Source organism: Saimiri boliviensis, chromosome 10 (genome assembly GCF_048565385.1).
Source record: "Saimiri boliviensis isolate mSaiBol1 chromosome 10, mSaiBol1.pri, whole genome shotgun sequence".
Taxonomy (NCBI): Eukaryota; Metazoa; Chordata; class Mammalia; order Primates; family Cebidae; genus Saimiri; species Saimiri boliviensis.
The window spans coordinates 119,324,947-119,341,766 of record NC_133458.1 but is presented as its reverse complement, the minus strand read 5'-3'; the positions used below and the strand labels follow the sequence as shown (position 1 = coordinate 119,341,766).

The following is a 16,820-nucleotide window of genomic DNA, read 5'->3' as shown; positions in this document are numbered from 1 at the left end:
ATTGTAAATACCATGTTCTACTAATATAGTAGGACAAATCTAGTGGGAGACAGTGTAAAACAATATTACCTGTAAAGCCAGGTGAAGGTCCACGAGTCTGTGATTGCAGCTGTTGGGGAACCTGACTCTGAAGGACACTGGGAGTGCCTAGATTCAGGCCTTTGATGCTCTTGCTGAGAAGTTGCCCACACTTAGTGGGTGTCCTATGCCATCAAGTTACCCAGGCCACGCACTACCTGTATAAAACACCTGTTGGAAACACCAGCCTTTACCAAGTGTAATTAGTGTAAGTTAGCATCAGTTAACCAAACTGAGGATAATTTTCCTGTTTTATTTGGAGAAGCCCCTCACTAAGTGCATCCAATATAAGATGGTTGAAGGTAATTGATTTGACTGGTTTGTTTAGTCATTTTTTTTCCCTACCAAGAGTACCTGGGGGTAGAGAATGAGGGGAAAAGAATTCTGACCTCGTTGGTTGGTTGTTCCTGTAGGAACTGGCTGTCTGCAGATACTAAAGAAGAGCGGGATCTCTGGATGCAAAAACTCAATCAAGTTCTTGTTGATATTCGCCTCTGGCAACCTGATGCTTGCTACAAACCTATCGGAAAGCCTTAATCTGGGAAATTTCCATTCTGTAGAGGTTTTCTGACCTACGTCATCTTAAGAAACACACTTAGGAGCATCAGATTTACTGATTGCATTTTATGCTTTAAGTACGAAAGGGTTTGTGCCAATATTCACTACATATTATGCAGTATTTATATCTTTTGTATGTAAAACTTTAACTGATTTCTGTCATTCATCAATGAGTAGAAGTAAATACATTATAGTTGATTTTGCTAAATCTTAATTTAAAAGCCTCATTTTCCTAGAAATCTAATTATTCAGTTATTTGTGACAGTGTTTTTTAAAAGTAAGAAATTCTGAATTGTCTTCTTGGAGCCGTGGGTCTTGAAGCAGCAACGTCTTTCAGGGGTTGGAAACAGAAACCATTCTCCAGTCTCAGTGGCTTTTTCTACAGGTTGTGATCATTCATTGATCATGACTTGTTACTAGGGTACTGAAAAAAATGTCGAAGGCCATTACAGAAACATTTTTAGTAATGAGAATGAGAATTTTTTCAATAACAAATATATGTTGGCTTAAAGCTTGAGGCTGCCTTCAGAAAAGAGATGTAGACATGGAGACAGTGAGTGAGACTTGGGGTTTCGATATTCTACATAGAAGAGCTGATAAGCACAGGGTCTACATTTACTCAGTTACTATGCATGCAGTGTGGTGCACATTTGCATAGGATTCAGGCTTCATTAAGATAATTATTTTTGCTGCATAGGTTACAGACTTAGCATATTAGTTTTTTCTGCTATAACAAGAACAAGTGTAAATTTAAAAATCTTTATATTAAAAAAATAAACTGTTATGAAGCTGCTATGGACTAATTATACTTTGCTTGCCAAAGTGTTTGGGTTGTTTTTGTTGTTGTGTGTGTGTTTTTTTTTTTTTTTTGGTTTATAAACAACAGTGTCTAGAAACACATTTTGAAATTGGAAAACTATTAAGTCATATCACCTTTAAATGCCTTTTTTTTATTATTATAAAATATTGTAAAAGCAGGGTCTCAACTTTTAAATACACTTTGAATTTCTTCTCTGAATTATTAAGGTCCTTGATGACCTCATCTATAAACACTAAATTCTTTCACCTCCTGTCATTTTATTTTGTATTCATTCAAATGTATTTTTTCTTGTGTATATTATAAAAAATATATTTTATGAGCTCTTACTCAAATAAATACCTGTAAATGTCTGAAGGACTCAGTTGTTTAGGAAGCACTGTTTGAATGCATGGTGTGGTTGTTTGCATCCCTGGGCTGGGAGCTTTTTGAGGATACTGTGCTGACAATGTCTCATTCATCTTTTTCTCTCTACCCAGTTTGGTTTATTGTGTGTTCTTAGGGCTGCTGTTGAATGCATAAGTGAATGAAGGATCTATTTCTGAGGCATTTCAACTGAATATGGTAATTGGATGTACATTTCAGGAGAGGAAGGATGTTTCCCAAGTCTTTAGCAGAGACTGAATGGATGAGTGATACCATCAGCCAAACAGGGAATAGATTTGATGGGACTGATAACAAGGTCCGTTGTATTTATTTATAGACTTGAATTTATCTTTGAGTAGGCATTCAAAGGGCACAAAAGCATGCTACAAAATTCAGAATGCACAAAAAGCAAGTCTTCTCCGATTGTCATAACTGCTTTCACCAATGTTTACGTCCTGCCAGAGGATACTACACATATCACATAGAAATATTTATATTCTTTTGTTCATAAAAATATTCTATACATACCATTTATTGTAAGTTAAAGGAAAAAGTATAACAGTATTTCTTAGAAACCATCTTAATGTATAGAGAGTATCTATAAAGTTCAACTTTAGAAGAAATTTAGTTTAAAGTGATTGTGGGACATTAAGCTAGAAATACTCCATGGATAGTACAAAATGTCACTCTGAAGATTTTTGGTGTCATCTGCCAAAGGGGGATTGTTGAAACTATTGGAGTGAATAAGATCATCCAGGGAATATGATGTGAGAAGAGAAGAAAGAAAAAAAAGAACACTGTCTTTTTTTTTTTTTTTTTGAAACAGAGTCTCACTCTGTCACCCAGGCTGGAGTGCAGTGGCTCAGTCTTGGCTCACTGCAACCTCTGCTTCCTGGGTTCAAGTGATTCTCGTGCCTCACCCTCCTGAGTAACAGATTACAGATGCGTGCCACCACGCCCAGCTAATTTTTGTATTTTTCATGGAGACTGGGTTTCACCATATTGGTCAGGCTGGTCTTGAACTCCATACCTCAAGTGATCCACCCACCTTGGCCTCTCAAAGTGCTTACATTACAGATATGAGCCACTGCGCCCAGCCTGAACACTGTTCTTTAAGGGAAAAGTAGAAAAGAAAGGTCTAATCATTGTCTTCTGTGGAAGAAAAACAAGAATGGTGTCTGGTGAGACCAAAGAAGAAAGGATTTTGGCTGGGTACAGTGCCTCATGACTGTAATTCCAGCACTTTGGGAGGCCGAGGTGGGTGAATCACTTGAGGTCAGAAGTTCAAGACCAGCCTGGCCAACATGAGGAAACTTTGTCTCTACTAAAAATATAAAAAATTAGTCCGGTGTGGTGGTACGTACCTGTAATCCCAGCTGCTTGGGAGGCTGAGGCAAGAGAATCACTTGAACCCGTGAGGTGGAGGCTGCAGTGAGCTGAGATTGTGCTGCTATACTCCAGCCTGGGCAACAGAGGAAGACTCCGTCTCACACACACAAAAAAAGATTCTGACCAGAAAATCATAATGCAGGTTAAAGAAAATGTGAACTGAAACTTGGAGCAGTTAGTTCAACAAAACTGTTCTGATAAAAAATCAGATTACAATAAAATCTGTATAGAAAAAGAAAGATTGCATTAAAAATATCTGGTAAATGTCTGTAAAGTTAAAACACTAGCAACAAAGTGAGAATGTTTACGACATTTAATAAGGCATTGATATGCAAAAAATATGAAGAGCTTCTATGCAAGTGTGGTGGCTCATGCCTATAATCCCAGCACTTTGGGAGGCTAAGGTGGGAGAAATCACTTGAGGCCAGGAGTTCAAGACCAGCCTGGGCAACATAGCAAGACCCTGCCTCTACAAAAAGAAAAAATTAGCCAAACATGTTGGCACATGACTATAGTCTCAGCTACTCTTGAGGCTGAAGTGAGAGGATTGCTGGAGCCCAAAAGATCAAGGCTACATTGAGCTGTGATCACGCTACTGCACTGCAGTCTGGGCAACAGAACAAAATCCTGTCTCTTAAAAAAAAACCAAAATTAAAGAACCAACAAGTGGTTCACTGTTATATTATCACTTTGGGAATTAAGAAAAAAAAAAAAAAAACTACAACTGGTTATCTGTGAGCATTTACTATGTACTAGGTGTTATTCTTGGTGTTTTGCATGCAGTATCTCAGATCATCTTCATAAGACCTTATGAAATAAGTATTGAAACTAAAGTTTTGGACACTTTTCTGAGGTCCCACGTTTAGCAAGTGGCAGACCAGGATTTGAACTCACTCTACTCCAGAATCCACATACTTACACTCTGCTGTTTCTCAAATTAATAAGAAAAAGAAAATTTAAAGAAGAGGGGCAAATAATATTAGCAGGAAATGCATACACACAAATTCAAAGAGCCAGCAAACATGTAAAAATATTACTAATAAAAATACAGATTTGAATGGCAGTGGGTTATTGGCCCACAGGTGATGAGACCATAACCAACATCGCTGAGAAACAAACTTACACTCTTGTTGGAAATAGAAACTGAAACAGCCTACTTGGATGGCAACCTGGTAACTTCCAGGAGTCTACTAACACACAGTATCAGAGTGTCCAATCTGACTTCCATAGATCAGAGATCTTACCCATATCAAGCTTTACTCATAGTTTCAAGGACACAAGGAATCACAAAGCCCTGGCAAAGCAAGGAGACACCTGTGTCATCCTGCATGCCTCCCGGGCTCCCGTTCCCACAAGAGACACCTGTGCTGTGGCCCAGCTTAATAGATGAGATCTCAAGGGAGGTTTGTGGTCATCTCAGCAGGGAGGCTTCAGGTATGGAAACATTGCATTTTATGCCCTACATCATAGTTTTTGTGGCTTTCTCTGAGGAGTCTTGTCTCACAAATCCATAAATTCTAAGTTTATTTACTGTAAGCAACCCTTAACCAGCCATATCCTACTAAGCGCTGTCACATATATAAGAGTTCTCTCAGCAAATACCGTTTGTCTAGTTACTAGGATGTTCAGTTCTTAGTACATTTTCCAGAATTTCCCTTACTGGAATCAAAGGCCAACTGTGCTAACTCCTGTCTCCCTACTTCTCAGACAAACTTACATGTGAGCAGAAATGTATACAAAAGCATGATCATTAACAATACTGTTTTTAATCTACCTATCAATCTATCTCTATCAGTCAATCATCTACCTGTTTATTGAAGCAGAGTCTCTGTTGCACAGGTTGGAGTGCAGTGGCGTGATCTCAGCTCACTGCAACCTCTGCCTCTTCAGTTCAAGTGATTCTCCTGCCTCAGCCTCTGGAGTAGCTGGGATGACAGGTGCCCGCTGCCACGCCAGGCTAGAGACAGTTTTTAAAGGGGAAAAAGTAGAAATCGATAGTGAAAAAATAATCTGCAAGCCCATTGGCAAGAAATTATGGTACATTTTTCCTACAAGACACCATGTAGTGGTCAAAAAGAATGAAGCAAGTGTATATATATTGACTTGGAAAATTTTCCAGAGCAACTTATGAGGGAAAGGGATATACCATGCAACATGGAACCATGTATGTAACATAGATGCACATTGATAGCTAGATAAAAGTGTAGAAGAAACCACATGAAGTTGTACATGGGGAAAATGTTGGGAGCAGTGTGGGGTGGAGGAATGCTTTGACCTTTGACTTTGTTTTTAGAGTATTCGATATGTTTACAATGAGAATATTTTCATATATCACTCATGTATGTGGGCTTGTGAACACTTCAAAATTAAAATCAAAATGAAGAATGAATGGAAGACTGAATAGACTTCAGGATATTGGATTGTGAAGATAAAGGCCTAACTGGGACAATAGCTTGGTGAGAAAACATTCAGGGAAGGATATTGTTGGGACTTAGAAAACAATTCTCCAAAAAGAAGGCCTCAGAAGCAAGAGTTTTTCTCTGATCTTCTGCCCTCCTACTTCTCAGTCCCATTCTCCCCCAGGGACAGCCATGAAAACTAGAACTCCTCTTCCCCATGGTGAGTCATAGAAACAAGAACCTCTTTTCTCCAAAGCCAGCCACAAAACTTAAACATATTTCTCTAACTTTCCCTCTGCCTTTCTGTGTAAAACTGGCCATAAAGAAATGTTCTGACCGGCTGGGTGTGGTGGCTCACACCTATAATTCCAGTGCTTTGGGCGGCTGAGGTGGGCAGATCACCTGAGGTCAGGAGTTCGAGACCAGCCTGACCAACATGTAGAAACCCCATCTGTACTAAAAATACAAAATTAGCTGGGCGTGGTGGCAGGTGCCTGTAATCCCTGCTACTTGGAAGGCTGACGCAGGAGAGTCACTTGAACCTGGGAGGTGGAGGTTGCTGCCAGCTGAGAGTTGTCCACTGCACTCCAGCCTGGGCAACAAGAGGGAGACTCTATCTAAAAAAAAAAAAAAAAAAAAAAAGATTTGACCTACCTTGTTTGTAGGTCATGAGACCCCCATTCCAGAGAAGGTCCTGCTCCACACCCAGAAGGAAGGAATACGGCTCAGAGAGGCCAAGAAGAATCAGGCCTTGCTGGCTTTCCCTGCACAGTCTATTTGCATTTTAAAAAACGCTTTTTGTCCAACTTCTTCTACACATTGGTCTACGCTTTGTTGAACCTAGGCATAAAAATGGCCAATCGCTCTGGTATTTTTGTGTTTTCATTCTGAAGGCTCCTGTGTATACATCTTAAATAAATTTGTATGGCTTTTCTCCAACTAATCTAACTTTTGTGAATTGATTTTTCCATGAACCTTCAGAGGGCCAAAGATAACTTTCCCCTTGACCCCAAGATCCCCTTGGCCCCTACAGTATTTTTGGATGAGGAAATGGTCATGTTACTCTGCTGATGGGGAAGAGCCAGTGGTGATGGACAACCTGAAGATACTGATGTTTTTTTAAACAGAGTGTAAGAGATGGGGAAAGATGAATTTGTGGAGCAGGATGAAGGGTAAGAGGACCCAGAAGATAGGTGGAGTCCAGAACTCCATGCCTACAGTCAGCATTTGACATGATAGTTCTGTGAAGCAATGGGGCACCCAAACTATTCAATCATGCAGGGCAAGGCAGCTATGGAGCGATCTGCAGGTCCTACTCCTCATTCATGAAATAGACTGGCCAATGGGAGCCCTGGGGAGGCAGGTGCAACTGCAATGTGAAACAACTGTGCAACTGTTTCAAAGTATGAACTGGGCACAGCCAACCGTCGCAGACAGGGAGACTCTGCAAAGGCACGTAGGGCAGTAGTCTCCAATCCCTAGAAGAGTTTATACCCTAAAAAGAGTTTAAACCGTAATAAATGATACGCCCTCTTCCCACTTTCCAGTTGATATTTAAAATCTTGTATCAGAACTTTAAAAAGTTGCGAAGGATACAATTTCCATTATATTGAGAATAGTAACATTTCAGATTCAAATTTTTAAACAGGTTCTGTTGAAAGCAAAGATACGAAAACCGCCTGACTTGCAAAAGGATCTGTTATCTGCCTTTAGAGTCCGGGAAAACCAGTATTTGGACTGCCCCTTTTCTTTTAGTATTGGGAAGGTTTTATGTCCCAGGAAAGCGACTGTAGAGAGTTAGGCAGGAAGCACACCTTTCCTGTGTAACGCGGGAGTGGGGCGGTGCCACTGGGAAGGCAGGGAGGAGGGAAGACCACACTTGAGGCAGTTTGGCGCATTAAACAAGAGGATAGCAAAGCGGCTTCGTGCGCACGCGCCTTTTAGGAAGTCTTCCCAAGCTCATGGGCAGGCGCCTGCCCGGATCTAGGGCATTAGGTTGTCACTGGGCAGCTTAACTTCAAAATGCATTTAAAAACATTTTTTCTTTTTCTCTTGGGTTGAAGCAAACTGCAGGAGGCTTTTCCCTAAGCCTTAAAACAGATTCCGCGTCTCTCCCTTTCTCACCGTCTATACTCCCTTCACGTTTATCCAGCGTTATGCTAATGTCTAGCTGTGTGCCTTCTTCGAAGTTCCAGAGGCTAATGTTGAGACAGACTCATCCTGGAGACACAGCTGCAGAATTCCGGAGGTTACTTCAAGGTAACGAGTTAACAACCTGGTCATTGTCGAGATGACACCAGCCCAAGATCCAAGCGGACTGGGACCCAAGACAACCACCAGAACACGGGACGCAGACACTGTTCTCAGCACAGTTCTTGCATGCCTTCCTTATCAAGTTTTCCTTTTTTAAACTCCTGCCTTCCCTGCAAAAAATCAAAGTGGTTGTTTTGGATGGGAATCTGGTCACTTCTTTACTGATTTTGGTTAATAACATCACTTTCTTTCTACCAGATGTTGCTCTTCTTCATTAGCTCCTGTAAGTGGTGAGCATCCAGACCTGCAGTGGGTTACACGGTCATGGGGTGCGGTGTGAAGGTATTTACCAAAGGGCAAATCAGAGTGTCCGGGGCACATGGCAACACCTCCCAAGTGCTGAGCTTTCATGCTTGTTTTATTGTCAGATCGTCCTTGAGAAGGAGAACCCCTGGAGCCACAGCTGGCAGGTGGGAGCACTGAGAAGTGATGGCGCCCTTCCTGCAGGCGGCGAGGTGTTCACTTGCTCGCGCTCATGTTTAACTCGCCATTCTCTCCTTCCTTAGAGAACTCCAGTTTCTCATGTCTTTAAATATATCTGTATTTATCTACGTGTCAAATTTATATTGACTATTTCCTCCAGTACTTTCACAGTTTTGTTTTGAAAGATTTGCTATCTATAAACACTAGTAACCTTATTGAACTACTTGATTAGCTATAATAATTTTTCATGACTCTTTTTGGTGTTCAGAGATACCAACTTCAAATAATAATAATGTTTCCACCTTTCCAACATTTTATACACCTTCTATTTTTGTTCTCCCAGAATGATATAATGGTGACAGCAGGCATTCCTGATTTAATAAGAACGTTTGGATATTGACTATTAAATATAATGCTAATTGTTCATGTGAGATAGATCTTTATTTTTTGTTATATAAAGGAATTTTCCTTATATCCCTCTTTTTCAATGGTCAGTTTCCAAATTTATAATCCAGATACAAAAACCTGACATTGCCCCCAAGAGGAAAATTATGAACCACATTACTTCATAAATTGATGTCAGTTTGTGTCTGTGCTCTGGAAAATTTAGATAGCCTGGAATTTATCTGCTTTTTTTTCTTTCCTTTTTTTTTTTGAGACAGAGTCTTGCTCTGTCACCCAGGCTGGAGTACAATGGCACTGTCTCAGCTCACTGCAACCTCTGCCTCCTGAGTTCAGGCAATTCTCCTGCCTTAGCCTCCTGAGTAGCTGGGATTACAGGCGTTCACCACCATACCCAGCTAATTTTTGTATTTTTAGTAGAGATGGAGTTTCACTGTGTTGGCCAGGTGGGTCTCAAAACTCCTGACCTCGTGATCTGCCCACCTTGGCCTCCCAAAATGTTGGGATTACAGGCGTGAGGCACTGCTCCCGTCCTGCTTCTTGAATATGTTAAAGACTTGCCCCTACAACAACCTAGTCTTGGTACATGTTTTGGAGATAGTTTGTGTATTAGTTATCTATTCCTGGGTATCAAATTACCCAAAACTGAGTGGCCTAAAATGACAACAACATGTAGCATGTCACAGTCACTGTGGGTCAGGAATCTGGACTCTGCTCTGGCTCAGTCTGTCACAAGGCCACAGTCAGGTGCCACTCCTGGGTCTACTGTCCATCTCAAAGCTTGGCCAGGGAAGGGCCTGCTTCCAGTTCACTCATCTGGTTGTGGAAGGATTCAATTCCTCACATCATGTTAGAACGAAGACCTCAGTTCCTTGCTGGCTCTTGGTCAGAGGATGCCCTCAATTCCTTACCATAGGGGCCTCCCCATAGGGCAAATAGCAGTTTCAACAGAGTGAGCCAGTGAGAAGAGCCAGGGGAGTCCAAGCAGGATGGGAATCTTGTTTTGCAACCTATTCCTGGAAGTGGCATCTCATCACTTTTGCTATGTTCTATTTATTAGAATCAAATCACTGGATTAACCCATGCTCAAGTGGAAAGAATCATTGGGGGGCATTTTAGAAGCTTCCTACCAATCTTATTATAATGTTTAATTTTTTCTGTGTTTCTTGGCTCATATAATATTTCTACTTCATTTCTTTCTTTCTTTTTTTTTTTTTAGACAGAGTTTCGCTCTTGTTACCCAGGCTGGAGTGCAATGGCGCGATCTTGGCTCAACGCAACCTCCGCCTCCTGGGTTCAAGCAATTCTCCTGCCTCAGCCTCCTGAGTAGCTGGGATTACAGGCACGCGCCACCATGCCCAGCTAATGTTTTGTATTTTTAGAAGAGACGGGGTTTCACCATGTTGTCCAGGATGGTCTCGATCTCTTGACCTCATGATCCACCCTCGTCACCCTCCCAAAGTGCTGGGATTACAGGCTTGAGCCACCGCGCCTGGCCTTCTACTTCATTTCTTTAAATTTTTTTTTTTTTTTTCAAGAGTGCAGTGGCACTATCATAGCTCACTGCAGCCTTCCTGGGCTCATGGGATCCCCCCGCCTTGGCCTCCCAAGTAGCTGGGATACAGGTGCACTCCGCTGCACCCAGCTAATGTTTTTATTTTTTTTGTAGAGTTGGGGGTCTTGCTATGTTGCCCAGGCTGGCCTCAAACTCCTGGCCTCAACCAATCCTCCCCCTCAACCTTCCAAAATGCTAGAATTATAGGCCTGAGCCATCATGCCTGGCCTTATTTCTACCTCTTAAAGAGATCTGGTAATTGATCTATCTCTAGACACTCATTCATGCTTTAGGCTTTTAAGTGTAAAACTGTACATTCTATTTTCAGATAATGTTAAAAAATGTTTTCATTTTTGTTTTTGAGACAGGGTCTCCCTCTGTCACCCAGGTTTGAGTGCAGTAGTGTTATTATGGCTCACTGCAGCCTTGACCTCCTGGGCACAAGGATCCTCCTGCCTCAGCCTCCTGAGTAGCTGGGGCTGCCAGCGTGCATCACCACACTTGGCTGATTTTTTGCATCTTTTGTGTTTTCCAGTCTATTTTCTTCCTGTTGTTCAGACTGGATAATTTCTTTTATCCTATCTTCCAGTTTACTAATACTTTTTTCTGTTCTCTATATTCTGCTGAAGTAAAAACACCCGTAGAGTTTTAAATTCTGATTATTGTATTTTTCAGTTGAAATTTCCACTTGATTCTTCCTTATGTCTTCAACTACTTTGCTGAGACTTCCCTTTTTTTTAAATTTGTTTCAAGTATGTTTGTGTAATGGTTGCTCACTGAAGCATTTTTAGGATGGCTGCTTAAAATCCTTCTCCGATAGTTTCAACATTTGTGTGATTTCTGTATTGGCACCTGTCGATTTTTTTTTTTTTTTTCTTGTTCAAATTGGGATTTTCCCGGTCTTGTATAAGTGATTTAAATATTGTGCAATGGACATTGAGGGTATTATGCTATGACACTCTGGATTTTATCTGAACCTTGTGTTTTAGCAGGTCTCCTCTGACATCATGCTGGTGGGAGGGAGGGGGTCTTGCCTCATTTCTATCAGGTGGGGGTGAAAGTCCAGGTGCCATTGGCCCTTGGGGAGGCGGGGCTTCTTGTTAGTGCCAGGTGGGTGGGAGTGGGAGTCCGTGCTTCCACTAGAACTCTGTGTTAGCAACCAGGCTGAGAGGGAGACATCTTGCTAGTGTTCCTCAAATAATCTTCACTGCCAGCAGGAGGGGAGGGAGTGGACAGCAGTGACACATCCGGCTTCGCATTGACCTCCTCTAACACTGGCAGGTGAGGGGACCTCATTATCACTGGGTGGGGTTGGAAGTCAGGATCCCAAGTGGCCTCTACTGACTCAGTAAGTCTCCTGATTCCTGCTTGTCAAGGGCAGAAATCTAGGTACCCTACCTGGCCTTTGCTGACATGAGTCGGGGTAGGGCCGTGTACTTTTCTGTGGTGTTTGGCTGGGCGGGGGTGATTACTGTCGAAACATTTTCTGTCTTGTTAGACTGCTGCTTTCCTGCTCCTTTGGCTAGAGACTGCAGGCTGCCCTTGGGGGCTTCTTGTTGTTGTTGTTGTTGGCTGCCACTGACATTTCTGGGTTGTGGGCTTCTCTGGCATCCAGTTCAAGACACAGCACGCAATAAGAACACCCAGAGAAGTCACTACAGGTTGCTATATACGCAGCATATACGCTTGAGTACAGCTTCCTTGGCTCTCAGGGCTTCTAGAGGGCCTTGCTTTTTTCTTCTACCTTTCAGTCTTCTAACGTTTATTTTATAAATAATGCCCAGGATTTTAGCTATGCTTAGTAGGGGGATTTGGGAGAAATTTTTCTATTCCATCTTGGACTTGTTGATAAATAACTGTTTATAATTTCATGGGTTCTCAAGCATATCTTGTGGAGTTTAATTATGTCACTTTAAAGGATCCTTTCTGATGTGGAGTAATTTGTTTCCTTTTTTTTTCTGGTTTTTTTTTCTTTTTTTTGAGATAGAGTCTCTGTTGCCCAGGCTAGAGTGCAGTGGTGTGATCTTGGCTCACTGCAACCTCTGCCTCTCAAACAATCTCCCATCCTGAGTAACTGAGTCTATAGGTACATACCACCATACCCAGCTAATTTTTGTATTTTTTTTGTAGAGATGGGTTTTCATCATGTTACCCAGGCTAATCTCAAACTCCTGAGCTCAAGCAATCTGCCCGCGTTGGCCTCACAAAATGTTGGGAATTCAGGCATGCCTGGCTGTAAATTGTTTTCTTTAATCAATTCTATTAAGAAGTGTCCCAAAAGCTGTGAGTTGTTTTTAACTGCCTAGGCAGTTTTGGTAGATTGCTAGTAAGATTGAGTATCTTCACATGTGTTTATTGGATCTACGTATGGCTTTATTTGTGAATTTCATGTTAGTATCCTTTGTCCATTTTTCAGTTGTCCTTATTATTTGACTTATACATTAGGGATATTGTTATTTGGTTGTATGTGCTTACATCTATGCTCATCTCCTTTACTAGCTGTGCATTCTTTAGCTACAAATTGAATATTTTAGCACTTACCACATAGATCTATTGGAAGCATTAAATAAGACAATGAATGTTAACTCCTCAGACCAGTAAAAAGGCAAAGAGTAAATTCCCAGTAAGTGGCAGTGATTATTTATTGTAGCATTAACTGCCCAAAAAGATCTGGACACAGGCAGAAATAAATCTCTTCAGGCTAATTGTCTTCCCAAGACCAAGATTTCTGCTCCTGCACTCTGAAGAGGTTCCTGGGAATTTGAAAATGCCTAGAAATTCCCTTGGCAAAGAACAACACTTCATGGCATTTGCTGAAGTTTTGTCACAGAGAAAATAACAGTAATACTACAATTTTGGAATTGGCTACTCTGAATTATAACATCATTTTATTAATTTCAAAACTCCCTTGAGAAGTTAAGACAACTTTTACTTCTGTAAAAAGGCTGTATAAAATGGATTTAATTTGCTTTCTTCCAAAAGTTAACCGTTTATGTGATTGAAGTATTAAAAAAAAAAATAACCTGTACTTCACAAGGTTCAGAGGTTTGGGTGTAGTGTATGAAGTTTAGCAAAATGTGAGACTTCAGACTGAAAATGTACCGAGTCCAAGCTTATTCTGCTCACTGCACAACAGCCAGTAAGTGAAGAGACAAGGAGTTGAAGGAAACAATTTTATTTCAGAGAGCCAGCAACCAGAGAAGGTGGCAGACCAGTGTCTTAAAGAATTATCTGGCCGGGCGTGGTGGCTCAAGCCTGTAATCCCAGCCCTTTGGGAGGCCGAGGCGGGTGGATCACAAGGTGGAGAGATCGAGACCAACCTGGTCAACATGGTGAAACCCCGTCTCTACTAAAAATACAAAAAATTAGCTGGGCATGGTGGCGCGTGCCTATAATCCCAGCTACTCAGGAGGCTGAGGCAGGAGAATTGCCTGAACCCAGGAGACGGAGGTTGCGGTGAGCCGAGATCGCGCCATTGCACTCCAGCCTGGGTAACAAGAGCGAAACTCCGTCTCAAAAAAAAAAAAAAATTATATTAGAAGGCATGAATCTCAAGCTTCTTTGTATATTTGGGATGGGGGAACAAGGAGGTGACTGCTGACTATGGGTAGCTGGGAGTCAGCAGAAGGAGGTTGCAAAACTCCTTTGTCCTTGGTCAGGTCACAGTGTTCCTATAAATCTTTTGTTGTTGTTTTTGAGATGGAGTCTTGCTCTCTCGCCCAGGCTGGAGTACAGTGGCATGATATCGGCTCACTGCCGTGTTCGGGTCAGTGTTCGCTAGCTCTTTTGTTTCCTTGCTGTGAGAGCAGTGCACATGAGCTGCTTCTAGCCTGCCATCTTGGTCCAATTCCATCTTGAAAGCCTTTAAGTAGGATGACAAACTCATCTAGTTTGTCCAAGACTTTCCTGGCATTAGTATTGAAAATCCTGGGAAACTCCTCAGTCCCAGACAAACCAGGATGGTTGGTCATTTTACTTAACCTTTCTCCTAGAAAAAGTTGACCATATTGTCATTATTTATTTAACACATCTTTACTGAGTTGCTGTCGGGTGCGGGCCCTGGGGTAGGGCTGGTGACGTCTGGTTGACTATGACATGGTCTTTCCCTAAAAAGAGTTCACAGAATCCTCTATATTTTCCATGAGTAGTGAAAGACAAATGTCTGTGCTTTAGAATTAAAATTCCTCTTCAGTGTGACTGGTAGAAGAAGAAATGAGAATGGCTTTATATAATCATCTTGATATCTAAACATACTTTGTCTAATTGTGGGGGAATTTAACTTTCTTCATGTCTTCAACGACGGTTTCTTAACACAGAAAAGTTAATGAAGAAGATAAATTGTAGCCATAATCACTTGATGTTTTCTGGGCTCAGTGCCTTTTGAAATATAAGCTGAAGGCTTTTCAACCCTGACAGTCCACTTGTGAAAGAAAGCTTTTGACAGGTTGCCAGCAGGTTTTGCTCATGGCTTAGAGACAGTGTCTCTGTCCCTGAAGGTGACAGTGTTACAGGTATTGCATTCTGGGCTCGATAGCTTGGTAGCTTGGAGCTTCTTTATGAAAGAGTATTACTAGTGAGGTACAAAATGCTTTGCAGCCACCAGACCTATGAAATCTAAAATGCTGGGCAGTATCTGACCACTAGATAACAGCTCCTTATGCAGGGATCTGGGCTTCCAGCACCAACCCACCGCCTGGCAGAGAGGAGAGACTTACTGCAGTTCTTGTATTGAAACAATTTGGATGAAAAGGAAAAAAAATTAGGTTTTTTAAAATAAGTGATAAAGTGCAATTTTAAAAAATACAATACATTAAAACTTTAGTTAATATATAGAATTATTGCAGGCTGGAGAAGATGCAGGAAGCAGATGCTGGTGATTCCTGTGGAATTCATCTTCTGCTCTGGTCTGATTAGGTTTCAGTTGACCTGGACAGTGCACATTGGTTGTTTACATAAGGAAGAGCTATATAATTCATTCTACAGATTCCTGCTCCAAAAAAAAAAAAAAAAAAAAAAAAAAAAGCTGTCCTTATAATACATGTGATGAATAAAAGGGAATATTTGAGCTGTGTGTGTGTGCAATCTCTTATTATGCTTTCTCACTTTATGTGACTTTTTCAATTAATTGATTGCATTAGATAAAAGGGCTTCTTCTAAATTTTAATTTTAACATTTTCCCCTGTCACAATAAGATTGCGTATGATAAATTCTGTTTTTAAGAAAATGAATGTTTTGAGCTCACTGGCTGGAAGTGTTTTAGAAAAACTCTTAGGCCTTGTCATAAACTAACTCTTGAATTCCACTGTTTGTCTCAAAGCAGTGGAAACAATAGCTAAAAAGTTAAACAATAGGTTTGACAACAAAGTAGGTAAGTCAGGCGACTCTTGATACATTTCAAATGCAGAACAGGGTTGGAAGATACTGTGGTTGCTGACCTTGACACACTGGCTAGTGGGAATTAATTTACAAAAGGTAAATAACCGAGGACTCTCAGATAGGACTCCTTCCCTCTCTCCTTCCCTCTCTCTTTTAACATAAATAATTTATAACTTCCATGTGTCTTGAGGCATAATAAGATCCCATACTTATTCCTAATGGCCAATGCAAACACACACAGTGATCATATTCCTGGAACTAGAAGTCCAGAAAACTGGTTTGCCGGTGAGACAGAATATTTGAAATTGAGACATGAACTTAATTTTTGTTTTAGATTTATATAAAGAAAGGTTTGTGACTGTTGCTAAAATTACTGAGAATATAAATTTGGACCCTCCCTGGAGAGCTGCCTGTAATATTTCTATTCTATCCCTGAGTAGGCCTTTGGAGATGGGAGATATCTCTCTCAATATTTTTAATTTTTTCACTCTTCCTCAGAAGACTCTACATAACATTTATATGTATTAAATAAATAATAAAGACAAATATTTTTATTAATCATTCTTAACCTTTGGGTTAGACATGAAAATCAGGGAGATTGAAAAACTGCGGCAATTGTGGAAATAAACAAAGACTACCCAAAGGAGAACAGAGAAGGGCTATTTATTCAGCTTGCTCTAGCAAGGGAGTCAGCTACCGTCACTTGAATTTGGCAGAGACTCAAAGGCAGGCACAGGAAAGCTTTATCGCAGGGATAAAAGGGGAAGGCTCCAAATATGCCATGATTAGAGGTTGTTGGCACGAGGAAGCTGAAGGTGGTTAAGTAGAAGCAGTGCATCCTATGTGATTGGTTACAGAAACATGTTTGGCTTGCTATGGTTAGTCCTCAGTTGGAAACAGAAAAAAACTAGGAAAGCTGTCAGTTATTAATTTAGTGACCTCTCCGGGTTAGGGAAGCACAGTCATCCATCTTGGTTATCCTTTGAGAGACCACCCAGGGAGGAGACCCGCACAGCCCCAGAATCAGACTCCAGCCATTTGGGCGGGGAATTCTGAGGACCCGATGCCAGAGCATGGTCTGCAAAGGGAAATGCAGGCCCTAGGTGGGCACATCCCCTTGGCCTTGCAGAGGACGTGTGAGGTT

At 41.2% G+C, this 16,820-nt stretch overlaps 1 protein-coding gene across 2 annotated transcripts in view; it reads left to right on the top strand.

The window, feature by feature from the left end:
* The window catches only part of ANLN (anillin, actin binding protein), a 62,116-nt gene extending 60,303 nt beyond the window's left edge, over positions 1 to 1,813 (top strand). For both annotated transcript variants that reach the window (XM_074379817.1, XM_074379818.1), the window contains one exon: positions 492 to 1,813. In XM_074379817.1, coding sequence (XP_074235918.1) covers positions 492 to 615 — 124 coding nt within the window. In that variant the 3' untranslated portion in view covers positions 616 to 1,813. The remainder of the gene's footprint in view (positions 1 to 491) is intronic.
* Positions 1,814 to 16,820: the final 15,007 nt, after the last annotated feature.